The sequence below is a fragment of the Parasteatoda tepidariorum genome, chromosome 11 (genome assembly GCF_982258835.1).
Source record: "Parasteatoda tepidariorum strain Cologne lab strain chromosome 11, Ptep-v5.0, whole genome shotgun sequence".
Taxonomy (NCBI): Eukaryota; Metazoa; Arthropoda; class Arachnida; order Araneae; family Theridiidae; genus Parasteatoda; species Parasteatoda tepidariorum.
This window is the reverse complement of record NC_141765.1, coordinates 80,139,172-80,160,346: the sequence shown is the minus strand read 5'-3', so window position 1 is coordinate 80,160,346 and position 21,175 is coordinate 80,139,172. Positions and strand designations below refer to the sequence as shown.

At 28.0% G+C, this 21,175-nt stretch overlaps 1 protein-coding gene across 1 annotated transcript; it reads left to right on the top strand.

The window, feature by feature from the left end:
* The first annotated feature begins 3,847 nt into the window (after positions 1–3,847).
* On the top strand, positions 3,848–19,591 carry LOC107440031 (uncharacterized). The gene is made up of 2 exons (XM_016052811.4): positions 3,848–4,069; positions 18,437–19,591. The coding sequence occupies exons 1-2, from the start codon at positions 3,967–3,969 to the stop codon at positions 19,447–19,449; spliced, it is 1,116 nt and encodes a 371-aa protein (XP_015908297.1). The 5' UTR covers positions 3,848–3,966; the 3' UTR covers positions 19,450–19,591.
* The last annotated feature ends 1,584 nt before the right edge of the window (positions 19,592–21,175 follow it).

Sequence of the window (21,175 nt, the reverse complement as noted above, 5' to 3'; positions counted from 1 at the left end):
GAGAAAAATGATTTTGAAATTATAATCTTATGATGAGTATGGATTTGGTTAAGAGTATAGTAAACAGAATGACAAAGGTATTGAAAACGAAATTAAGAGAAAAATGACTTTACGACTCTCAAAATTAGGTAGGTAGCCACAATCTCGAAAATAAAATTCCGATAATGTGGTCACGAGGTTGGTGGAAGTTTGAATCTCTTACTATTAATTTCACTCTTTACGCATTTCGCCATATCTCGATAACTTTTTAGGTATATCGAAAAGTTTTTGAACACAGTTATAAAATTAATTTATCCAAAGATAATTTCATTTGCAAAGAATAATTTTTAATAGTTATTAGTTTTTTTTTCCTAATTATTTTATATAATCTTAGCAAAATAATTTTTACAAATTAAAGGTATAAATATTTTTACATTAATCTAAAGAAACTTATTTCAAATGGCAAAATACAAAATTTGAACAAAATTTGCTGAATAGTTTCTGAGTTAAAAAAGGAATTGTTCGATTGATTACGTTCAAACTTTGTATTTAGCCAATTAAGTTTACATTCACCAAAAATTATTAACGAATTTTTTCAGCTGCGGTGAAAATGGTTTAACACTGACTTAAAACATGTAGATGAAATTTATAAACACATTAGAAAGGAAAAGGACGATGAAAATGAAATATCAAATTATTCCCTATTGCCATCGATTTTTTTAAAAATTGATTCGCTAAAATCTATTCGATCACTTTTGTACAAAATTTAAGTCAGTCAGTCAGTCAAAAAAAAAAAAGTCCTTATTCAAAGAACGTGAGTTTTAGTGTCCGATTTTGTAACATAAAAAAATATTGTCTGCTCTAATTAAATAGCATATTTTACGCAAGGCTCTCAAAGAATAAAGAGCTTTCAAATCCGATTATTAGATCAAAGTTATTCGGTCTGCAAATTTAAGATGAATCATTTGTCACTTAGTACATCCTATCATTGAAACGTAATGGAGAGACAGTAAACTCAAGGCGAGTTGAACCTTTTCTGCTGCACAAAAATAGTATAGTGCGCAAAAAATACCATTCTAAATAACTTTTGATCTAATGATTGGATATTTACGTTCCAGAACCTAATGGTTAGGGGGGACGGATTCAAATATGCTAATCAATTAGTACAGACGATATTTGAAGTTACGAAATCAAACAAAAACACGGACTTTTTCTTTTTTCTCTCGATGGATTGCAACTTTTGTATGTAAGGGGCATATATGGCAACGTTACTTTTAAAAAGTAACGAGTAAAAGTACAAGTATTTTTAAAGAAAGTAACGAGTAAAAAGTAAAAAGTTCTTATTTTAAAAAGTAACGAGTAAAAAGTACAAGTAAAAGTACAAGTTCTAAACAAAAAAAAGTAACGATTTAAAAGTACATTTCTAGGAAATCGAAAATTCAAAGTAACCTAAAATTTTATTGAATAATATTCTTATGTTCTTTAATGTTTTTGTAAAATTGTTGTTATTTATTTAATTATTTTTAATTTTGAAAGTTATGGACATTAATTTATTTTTAAATTCGGAAGAATATTATAATATAATTTTATAATATAATCGTATAATGTAATTTAAAATAAAATATACCTACATCATATAACCTGCATCATATAATAAATCTTCCTGCGATTTCACATCACGAGACCTTTCGCACCCGCCATCTAAAAGAGCTTTGTTTAAGGTTTACAAACTGTTGTTTTAATATTGTTACTATGAAGCTCTTCTTCAAAAGAGCCGTCTTTTTCCTTTCAGGAATGACAATTTTAAAAGATAAAAGTATTTAAACACGAAGTTAGCTGCGAATGCATATATATGTCACATTAATTTTATAAATTAAAAAAACATAAGCATTTTTTTTCTTTTTTTAATCTCTTTTTTTTTAGAAAGCCATATATGGTAAGGGGTAGTCTCAATGTGAGAAATAGGGTCCTAATTGTTTGGTGAGTAGAGCTGTCCAAAGTTTGGACCCCTGAATGTTAATTTTACGCTTTGCTGCGCCACATCTAGGGAACTTTTTAAGCGAATCAAACAATTTTTTTCACACGATTATACAATTCGTTTATCCAAAGGTAGTTCAGTGCAAAAATTACCTTTTTGTAAGTATTTAATATTTTTTTATTATTTTATTTAGAAAAAGTCGAAAAACTTTTTAAGTGTAAGGTATGCAATTTTTACATCAATTTAAAGAATCGAAATTTGCACGATAAAATTCAAGATTTGAGCGAAATTGATCGAATAGTTCCTTAGAAATCAAATTTTAAAAAATTCCAACGTTTATAATTCAATTTCTCCTTAACTATTCGATCGATTTCGCTCAATTGTATTTAGCCATGTAAAATAAGAATTTTAAAAATATGTAAACAAATTAGAGATCTTACTATTCAAATTATTTTAAACTGTTATAAAATAAAATAATAAATATTTACTAAAAGTTAAATTTTGGAGGGAATTATTTTTGGATATTTATAATTGTGTGAATTTTACAATACCGAATATCGAATTTTATAATAGTGCTCAAATATTTTTCAATTCTCTTAAAAACTTCTCGAGATATGGTGATGAAAAGGAAAATTAACATTAAGGGATCCAAACTATCGGGACCATATTTCCCAGATTGCTGCTAACCCCTATATTTTTGAGGTCAGAAAGCCGAATCCATCAAACACAAACAAAGGGTATGCTTATACAGAGAAAGTACTTTTTTGAGTTTGATTTCACAACTTAAAATATCATCTGTACTAATTTATTATTATATTTGAGGTCACCCCCTCGAACCTATAAAAACCTAAAACGCGTAGATTGGATTATTGAATCAAAAGTTATTCAGGGTGGTCCCTCTTTTTCTACTCACTGTTTGTACTCTGAATACTGTATTGTAATAGCATGAAGAAGAAAAATTTAAGAGGAATATACGATAATATCTATTCGAGGTAACAAACGGTGCTAAAAACTATGTCTGAAGCAAGAACTACAGTGTTAACAATCTAAACGAGAACTAAAAATGCAGGAAAAGTTCACAAGTATCTCGTATTTACCTGAAAATTAACATCTTAGAGAGATATGCGGCAAAACAACAACTAAATTTCATTTAAAAATAAAAATTCTAGTGATAAAAACTTTCGGAAGTATTTTTTTTTGTTCATACTAATTTAACGCTACCTTTTGAAAAACAATAACTATATAAAAATGTATTATGAGGTATTAAACATAATTGTTTTTAAACAAAACAAAAGTAAAGTTTCCAAGCATAATACAATTTTTAAATTTTCTTAAATTAAGCAACAAAAACAAAACAAGCATGTAAAACGTTTTCTGAAATCATTTGTTTGTTAAATTATTGGGGTTTCTATCACCGAAGTTTAAGTAGAGAACTCTTCGCTGTCTAATCGCCCACACAATTCTCCAACGCAACTGAGCCACTCCTAAAGAGTAATTAAAATAAAGAAAAAATTTCACCTTTCATCCCTCGCTATACTTATGACGTATGCATTCGGCTTTCTTCGGAGATCTTCGGCTACCATATATGGACTTCAACGACACGAAGAGAGTCGATGCACTCTTTTCTAAAAAGTTTATTCATTTCGCGTTTTTAGGTTTCTCTCTTACACAAATATTATATTACTCAATAAAATGCTCAAAAAACGTTGATTGGTAAGTTTCTGTTTTAGAATAAAAGAGTTAAAACAATTTTAGATACCATACACGACATCAAATAAATAGTAACGCGTCTTTTGACGAAGTTCTACGTTTCAAAACGTCACTTATAAACGTAAAGATTGTGATTGGTCACATTTACAGAACACTTTCCAAATACGGAAAGTGGGCTGGAACTGTTGTTCATTCATGAACTTTCAGTCTGAGCGAAAACAGTTCATAATATTTCTTTTCTGATGATAGGGTAAGATATTGAGTGATTAATAAAATGATAAATATTAGGATACCTTATAATGATTCTTGAGGAATTTGTGACAACGGGGGACCCCCGATGGGACGGACCTTCCTGCTCGGGTATTCCGAGTGGGGAGGCTTTACTCACACTTTTTTCAACAGGTGAGTCAAAAATTAATTTTTTTTTCTATTTCCGAACAAAAAAGTTTTTTATATGAATTTAGATTTTAAAATAATTATTTTTAATAGTATGGTTGAAATTAATTTAACCTTATTTATTTTTATCTAAAAAAAATGCTTAAATTTAATTTTGTTTTGTTAAGAAAATTTAAAATGTCAAACATATGTTTCATTGGTAAAGATATCGAACGAGATTTTCTTCTATGCAAAACTAAATAAAGTCGATGTTTTCAACTAAACTCTTCATTTTCCGAAATATGCAAAAGTTAAATTAAAGTCTTTCCGAGCTCAACATACGATCAACGATGATATGATAAATGATCAACGATACATGGTAGATGATCAACGATGATTCATTCTTTTTTAATCAATAGTCTTGGCATTCAATTGCATGCATTAAACACGCAGAGTTATGTATAATTAACGTATTTAATTTTTTAATTTTGTTCTGTTTTTTCTTTCTTTATTTTATTTTTTTAGCTCAGACTCTCTGAAAAAGTGCTTATTTTTTAAGAAAATCCTCACAAATCTTAAAAAATTAAGATTTTTTTTCTTATGCTATTTATGCTATTCTTATGCAAATTTTTTTGTGAGTTATCTACACATCTGCAAAGGAATTTATGTATTAAGCTTCCCAAAAAGGATTGTTTTGTAACAAAAATGTAAATAATTATTTATAAAACTACAATAAATAACTGCTGTAAATAATTAAAATTTTGGCAATGTAATGATAAAATAAAATACCATCTCATAATCATTCATTGAAGACTTGAAAATTCTGCAAAAAATTTGTAAATTCTGAAAAAATTTTAATACCTTACAATTCAAAAATTTTTATGATTAATGAATTAATTCAGAAAATTGTTTTGTAACAAAAATGTAAATAATTATTTATAAACTACAATAAATAACTGCTGCAAATAACTGAAATTTTGGCAATATAATGATACAATGAAGTACTATCTCATAACCATTCAATAATTAGCTCTTCAAACTAATATTTTAATCAATTTTTCACCAATCAAATAGCATTAAAAATAAGAAGTATTTTCAAAAAATTTGAAGAGTCAGAATATGAAAAAATTTTACTACCTTACAATTCAAAATTTTTTATCATTAGTAAATTAATTAATAGATAATAATGACAATGTAAATAATTACTAATTAATTGATGTAAATAAAAATTTAATTAACTATAAGATGTAAATTAACTCTCTTCTTTAATGACACGTAATTAAAAAAGCTTTATAATTGTGTAGCACACATATTTTTAAACTCATTTTATGGAACATATATCTTACATCTTATTTGCGATCAAAAGTTTGGTAATTAAAATTATTTTTAGAAATATTGAACTATAAGAGATATTTTTAATTATGCGAAATTACAATATCCCTGCGTCCAATATATTGAGCAATATTTAATGCACTCGTATCATACCAAAAATTTTATTTAATGTTTTTTTTTCTGTTTGTGCCATTACAAATTGATTGTCTATCTAAAAGCATAATTTTATTTGCCTTCGTAAATTGAAGTTTTTATTCACGATGAAAAAGTTTCAGAAATGTTTGAATTCAAGTAACCTTTCGGACAATTATATGGCATATTGTGAGTCTATCGTATGCGTGAACAAATTTTTAAGAGATACATATTAAAAATATCATTATGGAAAAAAGTGAAACTTTTAATCTAATAATTAAAAATCACTAAAAAGTTAATTAAGTTCAATGAATCGAATTCTTCTGAAAAAATTATATTGTATCATATTTATGAGCTTATTAAGATATTTGAAAAAAGAATCGCATTTTCCATTCTTATTTAAAGTTCTGATCTCGAGAGGTTAAGTTTTATCATCTGATTAAAATAAGACATTTTGTACAGCGGGCACAAAAGCAAAATAAATAAATAAAAATTAGAATCCCCTTTTTATTTTTAGATAGCTTAAAAGGTAATGGGAACATCTTAAAATGTATAAAAAACAAGAAGTAAATTGCAAAATATTTTCTTAACTGAAAATCACTTTATTTAATGAGTCTAACATGTTTTTTAACTATGTCACTTTATAAGTTCAACATATTTTTTAACAAAACTGTTTTACACTTGCACGTACAGTCACACGAAAAACTTTTTATTTGTTAAGCGACAGTAAATTAAAAAAGAAGGGTTTTATATTAAAATTACTACAGTAGGAAACCGATTATCCGGAACGATCGGGACCATCGCTATTCCGGATAACTGATTTTTCCGGTTTTCTGAATCGCAACAAAAAGTCGTTTTTTTTATTGTTAAACCCAACTAAAAAAAAAAATATTTGGAAATAATCTTGAAAAAACGAAGTAATACACTAATGATTATTTCCAAAATGATGCTAGGGTAAACATCTTTCAAAAAAGAAAGAAAAATCCTAAAATCTTATGAGGAAAAAAAAATTTAAAAAAAAAAAAAAAATAGCGGGAAAATTTATCAAATTTCGTTCCGGTTTTTTGGTTTTCCGGTTTTCTGATTTCCGGATAACGGGTTCTGTACTGTAATTTGTTTTTTCATTGCTACTTTAAAAGTTTGATATTCATAACTTTAATGAAAAGGAGACACGTCATTTATTCTTGCTACCTTTTTTAAAACTTTCACTTGTATTGTTTTAACCATTAATAGATTAATGAACAAATGGTTTCAACGGCTCAGTGGATAAGGATACGATGTATTCCTTATACATCGTTCCGTAATAATATGGGCTAGATATTCATTAATTAAATTAGCTTGATTTTGAAACGCAACTACTACTTGCATTTTTCCTCGAAATTAACTGTCATTTTCATATCCAATTCGATTTATTTCTTAGCAGTGAAAAATTTAATGTTATTTTATGTGTATCAAAAATGATAATTATCTATGGAAATTAATTTTTTTAATTATCTTAAACTAATTTTTAATTAATCATAAAACTGTGCACTTTCATACTTCTCTTATTAAATCGTTACTGTGATTAACCTATCCCGTTTCTTTCGTTAAATTTATTGATTTTTCTAAATACTTAATAAAACAGAAGTTAAATGTTATTTAATATTTTTTTCCTCTGAATAACTATTTAAAAAAAAATTCAAATGTGGTTGCAGTATAGATTTTAGCATAGTTGGAATAGTTCATTTCTTAATTATAAATGAATATACATGAGACCTAACATTCATTTAAATTATCATTGTAGTGAATACTTAATGCATTAATTGGTCAATTACGAATTTAGTTTTGGATTAAATTTATTTTCATTTTGGATTTTTTTTTTGCGACGTTTTGTGGTTTATGCTGTTTTATAAATACAATTGATTAAATTTTCAAATCTTTGTTCATGATATGGAGCAACTGTCTAGTATGGAACAACACAGCCTTAAAAAGTTTTAAAAGGAAACTTTAATGAAATAAGTATTTTTTGATATTTTAAAGTAAAATTTCTTGTATTTTTGAATAAAAAAAATTATCAATAACATATGTTCAAAATTACGCTTGTAAGACTTTTATTATAAGTCATGTTACAAAACATTAATCTTTATTTTATGTTAATATATATATATATATATATATATATATATATATATATATATATAAAACATAAAAAGCTTTTATGTTATCTGTAAGCTGAATTCGATCTTTTTCTCCTCTCTTGGACAAAAAAGAAAATCTGCATTGGACTCCTGATAGAAGTTAAAAAGTTTTCGATTTGAAACCTTATCCCTTCCGGAAATTGTAGCATTTTATATCTCACACCCCGGAATGGTGTACAACTCAAAGAAAAATAAGCTTCAATTTCTCCTTTACTATCGGTGTTAATTTATGATTCCTCTTAACAAAGAAACAAAACAACTTTCATCTGATGTTGTGATTTTCAAAATGTGTTTTGGAATCGAAGAAACAATTTTTTTTCCTATCAAGTTTCATCTCTGATGTTGCGGTTTTCAAAATATCTTTTTGAACTAATTCGAACTTTTTCATGTTTCCTTTTTGTTAATTTTTTTTACTATTCTCATAAAACAATTTCTTGAATTTTTATTGATTAATAAAGAAAAAGGTACTCATGTGAATAGCAAAAATCTTAGATTATGATTTTAAATTTTTTTCCCCTCATACTTGATGTTTCAATTGAAGCAATTTTTTTTTTAAACATTGATTATATTTATTGTTTAATTTTTTTTTCTTGAAATTTTTATTTTCAGTGAATTGATTGGCATAAAAAATGTTTCGAGAAATTATTTCCATATTTATTGTTGAATGTGTTACAGTTTTTATGATTTATTAATTGGTAGAATTTATATTTTTGTTTTACTATATAGTGTGTAGGGTTAAGATGAAAATGCCATTAAAAATTTTCTCTTCTAAATGCAACTACAATAATTGTTGATATTGATATATGAATGCAATTGCGGTGTGACAAAAATTATAAATTGAATTATAAAAAGTTAAAACTCATACAAATACTTTGGAAAATGAATAAAATACTTGTTTTTAGAATTTGAATTGAAATGTGAAGCCAGACATTAATGTTTTAGTCCAACGTTGGTAATTAGTTCATAGCTCTGTTCTAGCTCAGTAATTTCCATAAACGAATCGTTTCTTTATTTCTGAACTTTAATTCCAGCATACAGATAGGAAAATGATCAAACACAAATTGAAAAATTTAATAACGAAATACACTTCAAAAACACGTTTAAAAGAAATGAAAATATTAGAATTTCCTAACACCCGATTGTGACAAATTAAATTACCTATTAAGATATCTGCACAAAAATTATTTTAAAAAATATCCGAACTAAAATTTTTAAAAATAAAATTATGTCCAGAAAGAAAGATAAATGAAAAAAAAAAAAATTAAAAAGAAGAAATAAAAGGTAATTTGCAAATTAACCAAACTTGTACTTCAGATTAAAAATAAGGAAAATAGCTAGGTCAGTCAAAAATTAAAAACTGATTTACCTTAATACCATATTAAATTTGAAAGCTTTGTTATGGGTTTCACTTACTGATAAATTGTGTTAAACGGGTTGTGTTATGCAAAATCGGAGAAAACTGATCACTTTTTCGGATTATAAAAGCAACTTGTCTTTACACATTTCTCCTGAAATCCAGGTTAATAATTGCAATAAAAATACCAAGAAAGAAAATAAAAGTATAAAAAATACAGAAAGTAGAAATAAAAATAAGAGAGAAAGAAAAGAAAAAATGTTACAGAAGGCAAATTTTGGACATAAAACAGAAATTTTTTTTTTTTTTTTTTTGTGTGGATATTTTGCTATTAAAGTGGTAAATATGAAAGGTAAATAATAAATAAGGTGAAAAAAAAAGACAATACTGAAGTCTTGGTCTGGAGAATAACAACCACTGTGTCATTTTTTAATTTTATTTTGTTTTCAAACAAGGTAAACAATACTCAAATTTAATTTCAGACTGAAATTTTTCCTGTAAAACTGTTTTTTGTATTTTGTGTTTTACATTTTAAATTACACATTTCTAACAAATGTTTATAAATTTTTGTCATCTTGATTGAAGAGTTAATTCAAAAATTGCGGTATTATGAGGTACTGTGGTACTTCTTGGAGAATAACTTCGGTGTAATCTTCAAATAAAGACTTGGATCTAAAAAAACTGTTAATTCATAAAAACTGTTGATAATGAAAATCTTAAATTTGCTGATAATGCTACTACAGATTTTTAGTTGTGTTAAAATTTTTACAATGAGTACAAATGTTAATTCATATTACTTTATATATTGTTAAAGTTACAAATTTGATTATTTTAATTTTAATGGTGCTTTTACCATAGGGAAGATTTTGCAAATTGATAATTTTTAAAATTTTTGGATTGTAATTGGATATTTTTGGCGAGGGGGGATGTAACATAAAAAGCTTCAATTAATCTTTTTATGTTATCCTAATTATTATTCTAATCGAATCCTTTCTCACACTTTTTAAAGGCCACATCCTGTTCTTAAATATATTTTTGGCTTAAGTATGCATTTAATTAAAAGCAGGACATTTTTCCTTTTGCTCTCTGTGGGAAACGCTCGATATATTTCAGAAACCAATAGCAATTACTAAGATTTCCCTCTTTGCCTAAATTGAAACATTTTACAGTTTTTACTTTGCAAGATTTTCCCTAACATATAACCAAGGAGCGCAATTTTTCGTGTTCACTTTTACACTCTCATGACTGTTCTATCTAATAATTAATAAATAAATTTTGTACCCTCCTTCCCGGCCTAAGACCTGTTTTAATCCTTCCACTCGGCAACGACGTTATATATATATATATATATATATATATATATATATATACAATATAGTTTTCTTAAAAATTTTTTTCTTCTCTTTCATGGTGGAATAAAAACAGTCCGACTTATTTTGGACAATACGTAATATAAACCACTTAATTTTTAATAGTGTTTGTCTCTTGAACAATGCGGTTTTTTTATCAACTACTTCTTATTTTGAAAAATCTCAAGAAAAGCTACATTGCAATTCTCTTTGATTTCTTTGACTAAATTTTCTGACTGAAATTAATGTTTAATAAACTTTTGTTAAGAAACTATATTGGAGGGCAGTGAAAAATATTTGACTTGCAAAGTGAGCTAAATAAGGTTGGGAATCCGTGAAGTCTTCATTAAAAAATTCGTCTAGAGATGAGGGAAGAAATTATAGTCTAGAAGTTTTGTAGAAATCATTGGTTAACAAAGGAATCTTCCATTTCCTTTTTGGTTGATACGTTTTCGGTTTGGTTGATTTTACTTTTTGCGTATTTCGTTTTATTTCGAGAACTTTTAAAAAACATATTTTTACATGACAAAATTCAAAATTTTGGAAAAATTGGTCGAAAAGATCCTAAGAAATTGAATTTCAAAACAGTCAGATGTTTAAAATTCCATTTCTCAGGAACTATTCGACCAATTTTGCTAAAATTTTGTATTTTTGTATTTTCAAAATTGCAGTTTTTAAAATGACGTAAAAAATGTTATACCCTACAATTCAAAATTTATTCGACTATTATTAAATAAAATAATAAAAATTTGTAAATTTTTACTAAAAGTTATATTTTGCAGGGAAATATCTTTTGATTATCGAATTTTATAATTGTGTGCAAATATTTTTCAATTTGCTTACGAAGTTCTCAAGATGTAGTGTAATACGCAAAAAGTAAAATTAAGGGGTTGAAATTTTCGAGCGCTCTCTTCTTCAAACTATTGGGTTACCCCCTATATTTTGGTGATCAGAAATCCGATTCCATCCAAAAGAAGGTATGTTTATTCAAAGAAATTACGTTTTTGGTCTGATTTCGTAACTTATAATTTTGTCTGCACTTATTAATTACCATATTTAAAGTCACCCCCTCGAGCTTATAAGTTTGAGTCCTAGAACGTGAAGATCCGAACATATTAGATTAAAAGTTATTCAGCGTGGTCCGTTTTTTCATTGCGCACTGTAAAAACACATGTTTACATAAAAACTAAATTAAACTACACTGTAAAAAAAATCTGGTTCAAATTGCAGTATAAAGTACTGGCACCCTAACTACAACTTCCGTAAGAATCATTTCACCGTAAAATCAAATTTTGATAGGAAAATTTGTACTGTAATGCTTACAGTAATATTTATTTAATGGCAGTGATTCGGTAAAACTTATTGTAAAAATTATGGTTTATCGGACTTTTTGCTCCTTAAAATTTTACGGTAAAAATGCATGTTTAAGGGAAAAGTTCTCTCCGACAATGTTTTTTTTAATGTTAGATTTGGAAATTATTTTCGTTATGTCACCATAATCTAGTGAGCCCTAAATATTTCTATCACTAACATTTAAATTGTTTTAACGAAATTACCATTACGTATATTTGAGTTACGTAAAGATTAATAAAGTTATCAGAAGAAGGTGGTTCCTCCACAAATTTCGTTTTAATTATCAATTGAAAACTATACTATATATACTCTGTTAAATAATAATGAAAGTTCATATAGTTTAAAATGCAAATCTAAAACTAGTAGAAAACGAAAAATAATGGAAAAAGAGAGCCCTATAGTAAAGCACTGTAGGACTTCAAGAAAAACCGTAGCTCAAATTACAATGGAGTTACGCAAAGAAAGTGTTGTAAATATTAGTACAAGTGAACTTGAACTGGACTTTCAAGATTTTTTAAATAAAATCTAAAATTTTCAAAAAAAGTAGAAGATGAATACAAATTCAATTTATTCGGAATACTAAATCAGGGGTCTGTTTAGAAGAAATGTGGGTCCGTTAACGGACCCTTCACAAAATATCTTTTCATAAAAACAGACCCTTCACAAAATATTTTAACTTAAAAACGGACCCTTCACAAAATAATTTATCTTTTAATCGGACCCTTCACAAATTTGTTTATCTTCATTATTGTTCTGTTAATCGAATAAACCCTTCCCAGGAAGGGGAGGGGGACAGAAAGACAGATGTAAACGAACTAAATTTTGTCTTCGGCAGACGCTTCTTCCTTTATTCGTCCGAAATGAATATTCTGCGTTCAGCAGTATAGGCTAAATACCAAATATTTATATGTTGCATCGCTAATTTAGTAGCTGCAATTGCTGTTTATTTTTTAAAATTTAATTTTTTTATTCATAATTTTACAGTGTTGAGCATAATCTTGTATGTCTTTACAATTTAAAAACTCCTTGAAAAAGTTTTCTTGCAATAACGGACCTTATTTGCACAAATTCACAAAAACGGACCCTGGTTGAAAGAATGTGACTTAACGTTTATTTTATATTCACAAATTCCGCGTAATTTTTTCATAATTTTACAAAAACGTACCTTTCACAAAATGCCTGGACAGACCCCTGACTAAATTATAGGGATGGCAGGAAAAATATTCGATGTCCAGCAGAAACAAGAATAATGTTAAATATTAAATTTTTACTGAGAAACACTGTGAAATCAGTATTATGGCTTGGAGTGTCTTTCAAATCTCTTGGCATTATTGCGATATCATCATGGATTGCTTCGTATAACGATGCATTTTATTAAACAGTCTTCTATCGAACGCACACCAAATTATGCACCAAAATTAGAAATTCTGGCAGGACAATAGCACCACAAAGCTTGTGAAAGAACGGTTTATACATGAAAAGATTGATATCTTACAATGGCCTAGTCAATCCATTAATCCAATAAAAATTAAGATATATTCTTCTCTCTTGGCCCCCTGATTGCAGAAGAGAAAGGGGAGGACCAAGAATGATTTGGCAGAGACAAATGCAGGTGAATATTAGGAGAAAAAAACTTAATAGATTAGAGGATGTCAAATTTTGATAATTTTCCCTTACTATTTTTGTTTGAAAAATTTCATGTATGTATAAAAAGAATTTAGATTTAATGATTTTACTTATTCTTCAAAACTATATAATCAGAACATTAAATTCCCTTTTTAAGAATACGTTTTTTTTTTATTTAGAACTTATAAGAAATAGTTAATAAAAGTATATTTTTAATTGATAGTTGGGTATGAAAATAGATGATCCAGATTTAGTAAGCAATCTTACCGTTTGGTTTTCAATAAGAAGTAATATTTTTTTAATGACAATAAACAGAAGCAATCGAATTCAGAAACAAATTAAAATTATAGAAACAGGGCTACGAACTGCCTTAACGGAGTGAATTAAGCCATATTTTTGCGCTATTATTCAATAAATTCAAATACTTTGTTTTTATTAAATCTTAATTCAAAACTTCTCTGGTTTCATTTAAAATAACTAACTAACTAGGTTTCTCTACAATTCTTCGGTTTCTTTTCTGAAAGAAAAATCCTTTTCCACTCCCACACAATGTACTGGGTGTTCTGTATAATCCTCCCTTATTATGTACTTTTCAAATCCTTATCGGAAATGCAAAAAAAAAATTTGCGGCATTGGGTGTTTCAAATTAATAGTTCATAGAGGAAAAAATAAATTCGCAAAAGAATCAACAATGTTGGAAGGCTGATGTAGGAAGCAAGCATCAAAATAGGTATAATTGGAGGTTGAATAATCGTTTTTTAGCGTATATGGGTGATTCTCACGAAATATGACAATTCACTGTCCCTTGCTCCAAGATCTAATACTATAATACTAAAAGAACATTTTAAAAAAAAATTATAAATGACATTGCTGTTAGCATTTTAAAAGGACATTGCACTAGCATTGACTGTTTTGTATAGTTAAGAAATTTAATTGAACTTCAAAATGTCATTTTCCTGGTATGTCCTAAACAATGTTTTCAATATCTAATTTTTTTTATCTCAACCGGTGTAAGCATTTCTAGAATGTACACAGAGGGTATTATTTACAAAAACTTCGTTTAAAATAATTTTCTCTGTCAATAATTTGTTTGTCCCAAGAAAGTCTGTCATTTTCCTGGCTACTTTTATTTTGTGATTTATAACCAAAATAGATAGAGCCAGCAATCAATATCTTATGTTAAAAGATTGATTAAATGCCCTCTTATATGAACATGTCTTGTTGCATGAATAAAGAACCAATTTTCTGGTTCAAAATCTATTTAAAAAAATTTTTCAAGGTGAGTAGGTTTTTATGTTGTTATTTTTCTGGCTTCATGAAATCATTAAAAACATAAACTACATAGATTTATCTGAGTTATTTTAAGAAATCCTGTTGTTTTCAGCAGAATATAAACGTCTTAGGCCAAAATATTAAATTAAAGTAAAGTTATATGCTATAAAATGGCGAATTTGTCATTAACCTGGCTGTCATTTTCCTGGCTTATGAATGCCAGAACATTGAAGTGTTACCAAATTTTTTTTTAACTGCTAATACTGTAAGGAGGGAAAGCAAATATTAACCCAATACCAAGTTTATGTATGATTGTAATATGCTTGAGTGTAATCGAAGTTATTTATTTATCTAATAATTGATTATAATACACAATTTTATTCTGTACATAGCAGTAACAAAAAAATTTTTGATTCTTCCTACAGTGGATAAAAAGAATTAATTTAAGCAATTTATGGTCCATCTAACATAAAGGCCTAAGTTGAGTTACTTACTATTAACTTAAAATGACTGTTTTTTAAACTTCTAAGCTAGTATGTCATTTTCCTGGCATTCAAGATTTGGTGAATTTCTATTTTATTTTTTTTCTCGAGTAAATGTCAATAAACTACACTGCTGTCTGTAAGATATTAATAAATGTAACTAAAGAAGTATACGAAAATTTTTTTTTGATTATTTTGAAGACTTTAAATGTGAAGAAATTTTTTGGTCCGAATTATCATATTTAAAAAGAATCTCCCATATAAATATACAAATAAATCACAAATATAAAATAAACTTTACAAAGTCTGTTTAATCTTAAATTTGACTAACAGAGTCGTTTACTTAACTTTGTGAAAGATATTAATGAATGTGTTCTATAATTACAATATAAGGATTACAAAATAAAGAAAAGTAGAAGGTCACAAGTTATTTGGTCTCTGTGATATAGCCGTAAGCTTTTAGTGAATATGCACATGCAAGTTAATGTTTGCATAATTTCAATAAATGATCGCAAACATATCTTATTTATATATCTTGTTGATACATTTAAGGCTACTTTAAACTGTTCAAGATACACAAGAAAAATATTTTCTGTACATTTCCCGAAGATTATGTCACAGTTTGTTAAGAGACAAAGCAAAATGGAATATGTTTTTTAAAGAACTGAATTGCAATTATGCATTTATTGTTAAATGAAAATATACAGTGCTGGCATTATTAAATAAAAATGTAGAGAGCTTTCATTGTACAGAGCGCGAAGTTTTTCATCTGATTATTATAAGTTTTACATACTGAAATGAAATTCTTATGATTTGTGGGTTTAATCTTAAATAAGTTAAGTTGTGCAGAATACGTTAAAAAATAGAAGCAAAAATGAACTTTTTTTTTCAAATTTTTTTTTCTACAAATTGAGATTCGTTAATTTCAAAATATGAAGGATAGCTTAAATCTGATGAATATATCTTTAAAATAGTAAAGGCAAAAGATCGTTCGAAAGTTTAGACTTCAAAATAAATGTTAATTTATTTTTACCTCTAGAAACGTTTAAGCAAATCTAGTACCTTTTGCACTCAAATATAAACTTTGCTTATCAAAAAATATTTTCACGTATAAAAATATTAATTTTGAATTAAAATAATAATAAATTTTGAATTAATAATGATGAAAAATTGTTTGGATCATGCGATATATTTGGATCATACGATATACGATATTACCGTTGATTTAAACAAGTTAATTTTAAATAAAATACAAAACTTGAATGAAATCAAGCGAATTGATGTTGAGGAAATAAATTTCAAAAAAGTCATTTTTATTTTCGATGACATAATAAAACAAGATAAAATTTTATATACGTTTCAATTCAAAGTTTACTTAATTGTTAATTCGTTGAACTATAAAAAATAAATAACTTGTTTATACTGAGTCATCTTCGGATAAACGTGACTGAAAATTGCGAGAAATTTCTTTTTGATTACTCAATTAGTCTCAGAGATATAGTGAAATATTGGGAGTACAAATTAGTTCGGTCTGTTTTCAAAAGATAGCTCTGGCTGTTATGAATGTTTCATATTGACAGCTGGTTTCGGTGGTTTCAGAGAGGTTAGATATCTGTCAATAATATTCAGTTTATATCGCTTTGAGTTTCATACAAAAACCCTGTTTTTTTTTACTTTGTTGAATATGTCAAATTTTGTGGTAACTAGGAGCATTTGCGGGAGGTTTTATGTTTCTACTTTAATTGCAAGAAAAGTGCTGCTGAAGCGCATCGAATGCTTGTGGTGACAGTGCTCCAAGTAGGGAATGGTTTAGACGTTTCAAGAATGGTGTTGTATACTATCAGCTGCTACAACCCGGCGATTCCATTACGGGTGATCGGTATAGGCTCATGTCGCATAAGTCATAAAAAATTATTTGGAAACGCTCAAAGGGGATATTTTACCGCACCCGCCGTATTCGCCGGACATTGTTCCTTCTGATTACTAGTTGTTCCGACTGATGCAGCACGATTTCGAAGGTCACCGGTTCACTTCTTTCGCAGAAATTGAAAATTGGTTCCTAACTTGGATCGCCTCAAAAGACGAGACATTTTTTCAAGATGGAATTCGAAAATTGCCTGAGAGGTGGGAAAAAGTAGTAGCCAGCGATAGACAATAATTTGATTGTCCTGAAATAAATGTATTTTTGACCACAAAAAAACGGACTTAACTAATTTGTACTCTCAATATGCAAAATAAATTAACATTAAGGTATCCGACTCGGTGAAAATCGGCAGCTTCGACTTTATTTTAGTATCCATATTTGAACTTTAATTCAATAGCTTTTCAACACTCTTTGTAGTGTGTCTACCACTACAAAAATACAATTCCAATTCACTAGTATATAAGACATGTTAACTCGATTCTATATTGAATTAGCTTTTCATAATGTTACATTATCGATGTGACTCTCTCCACATTGGTATCTCCACTGAGCACGCCTACCGCGACAGACTCTTCGATTTGAACACGCCTACATGAATAGATGGTCCACATTGAACAGTTGATTCGCTATTTGTGACTGTGACATTGTCCCACTCACGCTGTTGCCACTAAGTCTCGCTCAAACACACACCAGTTGCCTGTATACACTCGACTGCTAATGGCAATGCAGGAGCGGAAACGGCCGTGAACTTAATACAGCTTTCACGATCAGCACTCAAAAGTACGGTGATCTTAATACAGCTCTCCCGGCTTCTCACAGAACAGCTATGAATCAACTAGTGGTATCCGTTCAAGCTGAAATAGGGAAAACATTGGATGGATGATAGACTAAGATGTGACAATGCAACAAAATCGAGGAATGGATATTATAGATAGAACAATAAATTGTTCACATTTATAAATTTTAAATTTATTAATTTGTTTTCTAAGGTTTTTGAAGGATTTTTGCTGAAGAAATTTCAATAGATGCTAGTTGTTTAAATTTTTGTAATTATTTATTGAAAAAAACCTGATAGCTTCGATTCTAGGTTATTAAAAAAGTTAACTCATGAAGGAATAATAATAAATTTTGAACTGAGAAAATGATTAGAAATTTTTTTAGCCGAAATCTAAAGCAATATCCTAGCTGCTAAATAATTTAAAATATATGCCATTTTAATGTTTTAGCTAAATTTTAAAAGAACGGAATAAATTTTAATATTTTTTCTTGTTTTTATATCCATAGTTTACACCGATATCTGAAAATAAATATGACTGATTTCTTATAAATGCTTTGAATAATATTAATAATATGTTTTTGACATTTAGTTCTAATAGTTTTCTTTAACTTTCAGGTGAAGAATTGGATGATAAAGCTAAATCTGATTCTATTATGTTCCCTGGTAGCGTTTCTCAACCACAAATTGCCAGCACATCTTATCGAGAAGCATACCCCAGCAATTCAAGATCAATTAGAGCGGAAGAAAGTAATCTGTGGCTGAGTTCAGAGAAATCATTAAATATTATGCCACCTCTTACAAATTTAAGTACCACTGGTGCAATACTATCACAATACCCATTGCCCGAGGCTACAACTTCTTTTCAAACTAATGAATCAGCCCTTACGCAATCAGCTTTTTCATTAGCTCCAGATCCGATGTCGCAAGAGTTGCTTTTGCACTTAAATGCACATTTCGATCCCCCAATGTATAGCTCATGTTCCATATCTACAACAGATGCCCTTTTTACCACCTCATCAGCACAATCACTCATAAATCCTAGTCCAGATGAATTGCATTTTTTAACGAAACAACAATGGACCCAAAGTGACCTTTGTCCTAGTGTGTCTGAAACGCCGTTTAAATTAGATTCTACGGTATCTGTAAGAGGGTCAGCCACACTTGCGGAATACAATCAATCTACAAGTAAAGGGCATGAGATATTAAATCAAGCTTACCAGAACAGTCCAGTTCCACTCAAACTTCTTCCAGTAAAGCCACGGAAATATCCTAATCGCCCTAGTAAGACACCAGTTCATGAAAGGCCATACGCTTGTCCAATCAATCCCTGTGACAGAAGATTTTCCCGAAGCGATGAATTAACGAGGCACATTCGAATTCATACTGGACAAAAACCATTCCAATGTCAAGTTTGCATGCGATCTTTTAGTCGATCCGATCATTTAACTACACATATACGCACACACACTGGAGAAAAACCTTTTTCATGTGATATATGTGGGAGAAAATTTGCCAGAAGTGACGAAAAAAAACGTCACGCGAAAGTTCATTTGAAACAAAAGACAAAAAAATATGGACGTTCTGTAAATGACAACAATCCTGATGGAAATGGAATGTTGTTATCATAATTAATATACCATGCTTCTCAACAAAATCATAGAACTAACCAACCCGAAGGATTTTTTTTGAAGCAAATTCTGTGATAAAAATATATTAAAAATTGTATATTTGCGTAACAATATCTCGACACGTCCTTAAAGATTGAATCATAACATCAGTCTACATAGTGCAAATTTGTTGCAAGCTTAAACCATATTTTTGTTCAAACCATAGTATGAACGAACGTTGAACGAAAATACGAGTTAACTTTCTTATGGTTCATGGTTGGCAAGTTTCTGACTGTGTCAACCATAGATAAAACCGTTACGTCAAAAACTGCTTCGAAAACTGTTAAAAATATAAAAAGTTGCATTTATGTATTGGTATTACTATTATTATTCTCATATATAATAGTCTATGTTAAATATTAAATTACTTCTTTTTTTGCATAAATCAACAAATTTTAAAAATAAAATGCCCTATTAATACATAACTATACTCAAAATTTAGATCACTGCATGCTAGCAAAAGCTATTAACTCTTTAGTTGTTAAGTTTCTCGAAAAAAGAGAAAACGAATATCTAATAATTATTTATGTTATAATTACCTTACAGAAAAAAGGCAAATTTAAAGTTGAATTACTTAGAAGTGCAAGAACTCTTTGTTATTGTATTATATAAAAACTTTAATGCCTTTTGTAAAAAACTTTAATGCCTTGTGTCCATTCCGTCTCTAAATTAATTCAATGTTATAATTGGAATTTAATGCACGTTTTTGAGAGCTGAAAAAAAATATTATTTTTCCTTCTGAACAAAATATATCAAATTTAGTAATATAAAAATTAAAATAATAATTGCACTATGTAAGAATTTCAATAAGTCTATTTCAAAATTTGTTCAGAAAAGATAATCTCTCAAATAAAATAAAATAGCAACAAAAATAGATGAAGTACTATACTTACTGCCTATAACTTACATTTTATTTTAGCATAATCATTATTATTTAATATTTATATATTAGCATATATTTATTTATTAGTATTTGAAATTATTACTTTCAATATAATATAAAAACTTGATTTACGTTCTGGCTATTAGCACAGATTTTTGTCGGTTTATACCATATTTTCATGTGTACTATGGTTGCAACAAGGTATTATGGTTTGCTGTCCATGAACAATCAGGGGATGTAGAATTTATACTGAAAAATAACAAAAATTCGTTATTTTAACTGTTGACTAAAATGTGGTTATTTAAATGATTTTATTAGAGTGTTTCTACATGTTGTAATTGTTTTTGTTAATTTTCGTAAATAATCCTAACTGATAATCTAATGATTAATAAATTACAGTTTTTATTTAAATATAACCAGGGGTAAGTTTAACTTTAGAAATGTGTTGTACTGTTATTACTGAATAACAAAACAGGTCTTAGGTTCCAACATAACAAGCCATCGCTTGGAAATGTCAAGTAAAATAAGCATTGTAAATTTACTAAGTAAAAAAATCTTTATAAATCTTCCCTCTAAAGCAAGTCTTTTTAAAATTCTTATCAAAGTATTCTTTTTTTAATTTTTAACAATTAGAAAAAAATAGCAATCGCAAATTAATGCCTTACTGAGGAAAAACAAAACAAAACATACAAGATAAAAAAATGTGGCGAATTATTACGATTCATTTGGAAGGAACGGGGGATCAAAACCTGTTTGATTTTGAATCTCGTCATCCAGAAATCAAATTGAAGTGTGTGAAAAAGA